Here is an 8,494-nt window from a genome sequence, read left to right on the forward strand (position 1 = left end):
TACAAAAAATCTCAGGAAAGTACACAAGCGATTTCCAATACAGCAGACAAACATTAGGAAATTCTGTTAATTTTTTCAACAGTCTTTTTATTGTAACTTTTTTCTTGGCCATAACTTGCGGTGAATGGGGATGAGAGGAGGAGCCGAGCGTACCTTCTCGTATCACAAATCATCCCCTGCGGTTGTATACCTACACCTCTTTTGACTAAGATTGCCATTACATTATTTTATGGGAGCATTAAATCACAGCTTGTATAATTGCTTATAAGTTGCTCTATTCCAGATGATGCCAGATAATCGTAGATTTACGCCGCAATTTCATCATAAAAATCAGGAACTAATATTGCTTATAAGTTGCTCTATTGCACAGGATGCCATCTAATTCTAGATTTTATAATCTCTTAATACTGCAACTGCAATTTTATCTGAGAAATCGATTGGAAACTAATATTCTGATCAGTCTGCATCTAGGGAGCTTCAACTTCATCTAGAGACAAATCTTAAATAGAAAATAAATGTAAATGCTATGTAATGGCAGACTTCATTAGGAAACATATACATTTGTTTCCTAAAGCTTCCTAGATACAGGTCGATCTGAATATTTGTTTCCGATTTGTACGATGAAATTGCGGCGGAATTCTACGATTATCTGACATTTCCTGGAATAGAGCATCTTAGTCAAAACAGCCATGATATAAAACCACTCTCATAGCGGGAATGATTTGTGATATGAGAAGGCACGCTCAGCTCCTCCTCTCATCCCCATTCCCCACAAGTTATGGCCAAATCTCTGCACGCAGTCATGCTGCCATTCCCTGTACAAGGGGGTATCAATCCTCTAATCCAATTGGCCCACCTGCTCTCCCAAAGGGAATTTTTCATTACCTTCGTTAACACAGAGTGGTGCCACCGGCGCAAGTTTGATACAGGTGGATATGCTCTTCAGCAAGCAGCTGAGGGCTTTAGGTTTTTGACCATCCCGGACGGCTTACCGGCAGAGCATGGTCGTCTTACTGATCATGTTAATTAATTGAGTGTACTGGAAAATCTGATCCCTGTTTTGGAGCAGCATCTTGTTGCCACTCTTTCGGAAAACGTCCCTCCCATCACATGTATTATCAGTGAAAGCTTTATGTCTTGCACTTACCAGCTGGCCCTAAATCTCCGAGTGTCCAGAGTTGTCTTCTGGACGATTTGTGCGGCCTTGTCTATTTCTCAGTTCAAAGCAGAGTTATCTTTCTCTCGGGGACACATTCCTGTGAAATGTAGGTGTTCCTAGCTTTCTAATTAGCACTCAATTGCATGTTGCAGCATAAAAATACTGTCATAAATATTTTATAGTGTGTGATTTCAGTGGGAGAAGCAAAGAGACCGGAGAATGTGATTACCTGTTTGCCAGGTAATATCCCACCTCTGTTTCTGACAGATCTCATCTCCTACTACCGTGCTGAGAGTGCCTCGGATGCTTTAGTCAAAAGATATCTGTATGAAAGCTAAGTGCAAAACAAAGGAGATTACGTGCTGGTGAACACGGTGGAGGAGTTGGAAGGGAGGGAAGCAGTAGAAGCGCTGTCTATAAACGGGTGTCCTGCTGTGGCTGTGGGTCCTCTGTTTCTTCCCAATTTTCTTGCGCAAAGAGCTGTCGTTCGGTCCACAAGAATGTTTGCAGAGGACGACAGCTGTCTCCAATGGCTGGATGGGCAGCAGCCTGCTTCTGTGATTGATATACGTTTCCTTTGGCAGCTCCTCTCTCAAATCGAGCCAACAGCTGAAAGAAATTGCTCTGGGTTTGGAGAACAGCCAGCAGCCTTTTCTGTGGGTTTTGCGAAAGGATATTGCACAAGGGGAGCCTGGTGTTTTACCCCAAGGGTTTATAGAACGGATCAGAGATAGAGGGCTGATTGTGAGATGGGCACCGCATGTGAAGGTGTTGTCCCATCCTTCCGTTAGGGCATTTCTTACCCACAGCGGATGGAACTCTGTCATGGAGAGCTTCAGCTTCGGAGTTCCTATGCTGGGATGGCCATATCATATGGATCAGTTTCTCAATTGCAGATTTGTGAAGGATGTGTTGAAGATTGGGATGGACTTTGAGGGTGTGGATGTTGATGAACACAAGTTGGTTAGTAGAGAAGAGGTGGAGAAGGGGGTAAGAAGCATGATGGATTGTGAAGAGGTGAGGCAACGGGTGTTGAAATTGAAGGAGACATCAATTAAAGCAGTTAACCAAGGTGGATCTTCTTTCCTCAACTTAAACAAGTTTATCCAAGAGATTACCCAAATTGCGAAATCATTTGACCCTTGAATAATCTAACCTGGAGTCCGTAATTGTTAAACCATGCCGTCTATGCAGTAATTGTTTAGCTCCAGGTTATAAGAAACGGTAAAATTATTGTTTCAGAATCGTCATTGTTAAATTTCAGCAACTTAACAAGGTGCAGAGTCGCTTTTCAAATATATCTTTTTAAAACAAAAAGTTTTTTTTTAAATTTTTTATATCTAAATTTACTCACACCTATTTATATTAAACATTATTTTATCTCAATTATTAATAAAAAATATTATTCATTTTATTATTAATTTATTTATCTTTTATTTTTATTTCCCGATAATTAAATAAATATAAAGTCTACATTTAATTCTTCCTTTCATTTAAATCATTTAATTTATTCATCTTTTCATTTAAATCAATCTAATTACTTAAATCAAATTAATTATTTAATCAATCCATGCACATGTCTAAATATGATTAAATTAACTAATCAATTCTTAATCTCAATCATTTTAAAAAGTTATAACAAAATCTTGACCATCCATTTGATTAAGAAACTATTCACTCTTCATTCAACCCATGTATGTAATATCTTCAATTAGGGATGTTCAATATTTCAATTTGATTATGCTTCATAATATACAGATGATTAAATCTTATTTCAATTCAAGTATACACTAACAGATAATAAGTTTAACAAGATATGTCAAAATGAGTTGTAAACCCTTCTAAATGAACAACAATGTGCAATAATTGTGCATTCCTCTTATTATAATGGAAGATCACACTTATCAATTAAGTTGTCAAAACTATAACAATGATATTATTATCAAGAATATTAAAAACTTATAACAAAAAAGATATTACAAAAGCCACCATCGAATTACAATCCCTTGGCACTAAAAGAGAGCCACCTAACTTAGACAAATGAACATTGATAGGAACCACCAAAATAACAAATCAACGAAACTTGCATACAATCCCTAAGAAAGATTGCTTAACATTGGATAGGAGTTTCTGTCCACTAGCCAATTATAAGGATAATGGGGTTTTCATATTCTAATCTCCAATGACAAATAGATGGGATGCCCAATTTATTTGAGGAATAATATAATAAAAATTAGATGATGTCATATTCAAATCTTCTTTTACCCTTCAAAGATGCTTACACACACGGACAACACACCCTTGGCAGACAATTTAATAAAAAATAAAACTTAATTGCATAATAGCAAAGGGCCCTATAATCTAAGCACACATACAATAATACACTAAATCATTATAAAGTCATTTTGTTGGTTTATTTTCCCAAGCCTATGAGAAATAGAAAACAGGTTCAAGGAACACCAATAATCTTATGGAAGGAGATATGACAATGTCACTCATACATCACATCTCTATCTTCATGGAATCTCTTACACGTGTGGGGACACATGTCAAATGTTATCTTTATGTCATATGATTCTAGACATTGTGTTCAAAAATTATTTAAATCTGTTACATGATCTTTCAAAACAATCCTTATTGGAAGCATCTTAGGCCAATCGTTAGCAGCCTATACGTCAATAACTTTGCACCTTTTATGGGCATGTTTGTAAATGTAAAAATTATGAAAGACAAGTCATTTAATTTGCAACTTGTTCATTTCACTAAACATTTTATGGAGGCAGGTCACAAATGCAGAAACGAAAAATTGAAGAAAATTGCCAAATATTAAACTTGGTTCGAAGTTACAATGTTCAGTTGCTTGAGAAAGATTTTGAGGTTCACAAACCAAGCTCTTTTGTGGAATCCATTTTGGCATTAGATGGCTTGTAGACAATCTATTTTTCCAAATTTTTACGACTTGTGTTTCGTAGGGAAAAAACATTGTGGTGACAATGGAGGAATTCAAAGGAAGGTGAGAGCAAATGGCATCAAAGTATAAATAAACCCAAGATAGTGAGAGTGGTTTCACCCTCCTGTGAATTCCAGGAACACAGGGACTACAGGCGGCAACTAAGGACAAACATACTTCTAAAAATTCCAGGAATAGAGGGACAAGTAAGGATGATCATGATTTCTAATTTTCTGCTATATTGCAGTTCATAATGAAAACTGAATTTTTTTGAAAAGAAATATGGAAACAAAGTGGGGAAATAAAAAAAATAAAAAAATTGAGACTGAAGAGTAAGATCACAAACTATCTACAAATATGCTTGATAGTAAATACCACCAATTTAAAATTTTAATACAACTGAATTTGATTTAAGATCGATTTCATCTGAGAGAATATAATTACAAAGGTGTGTAAATATGCCTAAAATCACCAGTTTGGCATTTAGAAAACCTCTCTTATTCGAACCCCAAAAGCACATAAGGTTTTTATTAACCCTGAGTTTTTACATTACGAATCTCAACAGTAAATTCAAACTTGACAAATCACATATATATCTAATGTATGATACCTCACTACTAAACAAAGAAGTGAAAATTAAAAAACAGAAAACAAAAAGAGTGAGAAATAGTAAAATTTCTAATAAATAGGAAAAGGTGAAGAGAATTACAAGGAAAAAAATATGAAGGCATGAAGAAAGAAGGCAATTTGTGCAGGGAGTTGAGCTGACCGTTTTTTCTCAAAAAATGCATCTGTTCAGAAAACTGCTGCCATCTCAATTAAGGATCTCACAGGACGCTGTTAAATTCTGTCGTGAATCCCAAGGGAATATTGGTACACAATACCAACAATCTTCCCTTTAGCATTACCCGAAGGGATTTGAAACCGTGACCCCACTTTGATATCACTTGCAGGAGTTGAACTGGCCATTTTCCCCATAAGATGCATCTGTTCAAAAAACTGCTACCATCCCAATTAAAGATCTCACATAAGACTGTTAAACCATGTTACAAATCTCAAAGAGATATGCTGAGTAGAGGAACAAACACAGTACTGCTACTTCCACCTGCAATCGTCTCTCCATGTTTACATTCCAGGCTTCACTGCCCCATGATTCTCATATCGAAATTTAAAAAATTAAAATGGTTTGTAAACTCTGGTTTTAGCGGTGTTTCTGCTTTTCTTCTGGTTTTGGTTAAAGCTCTTGTGTGCACTGTGTAATAAGCATTCGTTTTGAGATATTTTTTGTTTTTGTGGCGGAACAGTAAGAGCTTGTAACAACAGGGGCTGTAATTTAGTACAACCAGAGTGATCTCCAACTAACAGGGCACATCTATGGAGTGACTCAGTTTTAAACCTGGTACTAATCCATCAAAATAATGACAGATTCTAAATTTTAGCCTTCTCTGAATTATGGCACATTTTATGTGCCACAAATCACAAAGAACACAATTCTTTCGCATAAATCATTTCAAATGCTCACTGCTGAGCGATCAGACTGTCCATATGGGTTTCTGCACGCAAGAAGACATGTACTTGATCCGATGCTCTGCAAGAAATCTCAGAATAATTACACTAGCGATTTCCAATACAGCAGGCAAACATGAGTGAAACTGTGAATTTTTTTCAACCCTGCCTTTCATGGAAAACCTTTTTCCCTGATTTTTAACAAATGTAAAATTAAGTTAAAATTAGCTTCCTGAAGCATGTCAATCAGACAATTAATAAATAAAATTTCCGGAATCCATAATATCAATGTACATAGATTTCTGAATTACAGAGTCAGAATATTAGTTTTTAATTTCTATGATAAGATTGCGGTCGCAATCGGAAGACATAATAAAATCAAGATTTTGCTTGCATCTAGAGGAAAATCCAAACAACTTTATATGTTACGATTTAATGCTCTAATAAAATAATGTAACAGCAATCTTGGTCAAAACAGCCATTCTCGGAGCTCAGCTCCTCCTCTCATCTAAAACCAGGGATGCGACAAATCCTTTGCCTACCGGCCGGAAGTAACAAAGAAGAAACATTTTAGAAATGTCACCTCTCACTAAAATTCAAGGAAATGAAGCACAACGTCAAATTCAACATAAAGCTTGAAAACAACACCTCTTCCTTAAAAGGCGTAAAAACCGAAACAAAATTATGGCAAGCGAGTTGCAGTCTGAAAGTCATCATAAAATCTAGAATTAGGCTGCATGTTATGATTTAATGCTCTATTAAAATAATGTACCAGCAATTATAATAAAACGGCGGTATACGATTCCTCTGTTTGCCGTGGACGAATTTGGTTGATATAATACAAGGTACGCTTAACTCTTCTTCTCAAGACCACTCACCATTAGCTATGGCCAAGTCTCTGCACGCAGTCATGGTGCCATTCCCTGTACAAGGGGGTATCAATCCTCTCATGCAATTGGCCCACCTGCTTTCAGAAAGGGGATTTTTCATTACCTTCGTTAACACAGAGTGGTGCCATCGCCGGATGTTAGATGCCGGTGGACATGCTCTTCAGCAACCAGCTGAGGGGTTTAGGTTTTTGACCATCCCAGACGGCTTACCGGCAAAGCATGAGCGTTATACTGATCTTATTACTTATTTAAGAGCACTGGAAAATTTAGCCCCTGTTTTGGAGCAGCGTCTTCTGGTCACTCTTTCCGAAGGCATCCCTCCCATCACATGTATTATCGGTGAAAGCTATATGTCTTGCACTTACCAGCTGGCCCTAAATCTCCGAGTACCCAGAGTTGTCTTCTGGACGATGTGCGCGGCCTTGTCTATTTCGCAGTTTAAAGCAGAGTTACTTCTCTCGCGGGGACACATTCCTGTGAAATGTAGGTTTTCGTATATTTCTAATTACCCCTCAATTACATGTTGCAGCATACAATTATTTTGTCATAAATATTTTATGTTGTGTGATTTCAGTGGGAGAAGCGAAAAGGGCAGAGAATTTGATCACTTGTTTGCCGGGTAATCTCCCGCCTCTCTTGCCGACCGATCTCATCTCCTTCTACCGCGCTGAGAGTGCCTCGGATGCTTTAGTCAAAAGATTTCTATATGAAAGCCAAATGCAAAACAAAGGAGATTACGTGCTTGTGAACACGGTGGAGGAGTTGGAAGGAAGGGAAGCAGTAGCAGCACTGTCAATAAACGGCTGTCCTGCGATGGCAGTAGGTCCTCTGTTTCTTCCCAATTTTCTGGCGCACAGAGATGTCGTTCGGTCCACCAGTATGTTCGCAGAGGACGAGAGCTGTCTCGAATGGCTGGACGCGCAGCAGCCGGCTTCTGTGATTTACGTTTCCTTTGGCAGCACCGCCGTCAAATCGAAGCAACAGCTCGAAGAGATTGCGCTAGGGTTAGAAAACAGCCAGAGGCCTTTTCTGTGGGTTTTGCGAAAGGATATTGCACAAGGGGAGCCTGGTATTTTGCCCCAAGGGTTTTTAGAGCGGATCAGAGATAGAGGGCTGATTGTGAGATGGGCACCGCAGGTGAAGGTTCTGTCCCATCCTTCCGTTAGGGCATTTCTTACCCACAGCGGATGGAACTCTGTCATGGAGAGCTTCAGCTTCGGGATTCCTATGCTGGGATGGCCATATTTTATGGATCAGTTTCTCAATTGCAGATTTGTGAAGGATATGTGGAAGATTGGCATGGACTTTGAGGGTGTGGATGTTGATGAAAATAAGTTGGTTACGAGAGAAGAAGTGGAGAAGGGGGTGAGGAGGATTATGGAAAGTGAAGAGGCGAGGCAACGGGTGTTTAAATTGAAGGAGGCAGCAATGAAAGCAGTTAACCCAGGTGGATCTTCTTTCCTCAATTTAAACAAGTTTGTCGAAGAGATTACCCAGATTGCCAAATCATTTGCCCGTTGAATGTTAAATGATTAGCTGGGAGGCCGTGATTGTGAAACCATGCCGTCTATGTTCCAGGTTACGAGAAACTGTAAAATTTATTGTTTCAGAATCATTATTGTAAAATTTCTGGGGTTTTAACGAGTTGCAAAGTCGTTTTCCCTTCACTCCCCGCCTCAAAAAATTAGAATTGTTATTTTCTAAAAGATTTTTCATTATAATTAATGTCAGTCTAAAATAGGGGACGCAGCAGGGACGCTCAAGTTGCTGAGTCAATATGTAGCATATTTAGTTTAGAGTAGGGAGAGGAAGAGATAAAAATAGAAATAAACAATATAAATAGAAAATACAATATTTTTTATTAAATTTATTTATTTATATGTAAAAAAATAGAATTATTATTAGTAATAAAATAATTTAAAATATATAATGAAATTGTAGATGTTTACTTAAAAAGAGTTGAAGATGAATGAATAAATATTCAAAAAT

General features: G+C 37.7%; 2 protein-coding genes across 2 annotated transcripts; both read left to right on the forward strand.

The window, feature by feature from the left end:
* The first annotated feature begins 778 nt into the window (after positions 1-778).
* On the forward strand, positions 779-2,305 carry LOC131076851 (linamarin synthase 1-like). The gene is made up of 5 exons (XM_059212914.1): positions 779-1,021; positions 1,151-1,265; positions 1,355-1,399; positions 1,511-1,661; positions 1,744-2,305. The coding sequence occupies exons 1-5, from the start codon at positions 779-781 to the stop codon at positions 2,303-2,305; spliced, it is 1,116 nt and encodes a 371-aa protein (XP_059068897.1).
* Positions 2,306-6,259: 3,954 nt separating this feature from the next.
* Positions 6,260-8,172, forward strand: LOC131076872 (7-deoxyloganetin glucosyltransferase). The gene is made up of 2 exons (XM_058014216.2): positions 6,260-6,988; positions 7,080-8,172. The coding sequence occupies exons 1-2, from the start codon at positions 6,502-6,504 to the stop codon at positions 8,024-8,026; spliced, it is 1,434 nt and encodes a 477-aa protein (XP_057870199.2). The 5' UTR covers positions 6,260-6,501; the 3' UTR covers positions 8,027-8,172.
* The last annotated feature ends 322 nt before the right edge of the window (positions 8,173-8,494 follow it).

Source organism: Cryptomeria japonica, chromosome 10 (assembly GCF_030272615.1).
Source record: "Cryptomeria japonica chromosome 10, Sugi_1.0, whole genome shotgun sequence".
NCBI classification, from domain to species: domain Eukaryota; kingdom Viridiplantae; phylum Streptophyta; class Pinopsida; order Cupressales; family Cupressaceae; genus Cryptomeria; species Cryptomeria japonica.

Bases quoted from the DNA above. Each gene is read 5' to 3' on its own strand.
- LOC131076851 (XM_059212914.1), top strand. From the start codon at position 779: ATGGCCAAATCTCTGCACGCAGTCATGCTGCCATTCCCTGTACAAGGG. The intron at 1,022-1,150 runs GTTAATTAATTG...TGCACTTACCAG, and splicing joins ATGGTCGTCTTACTGATCAT to CTGGCCCTAAATCTCCGAGT. The intron at 1,662-1,743 runs GTTTGCAGAGGA...TTCCTTTGGCAG, and splicing joins GTCGTTCGGTCCACAAGAAT to CTCCTCTCTCAAATCGAGCC.
- LOC131076872 (XM_058014216.2), top strand. From the start codon at position 6,502: ATGGCCAAGTCTCTGCACGCAGTCATGGTGCCATTCCCTGTACAAGGG. The intron at 6,989-7,079 runs GTAGGTTTTCGT...GTGTGATTTCAG, and splicing joins GGGACACATTCCTGTGAAAT to TGGGAGAAGCGAAAAGGGCA.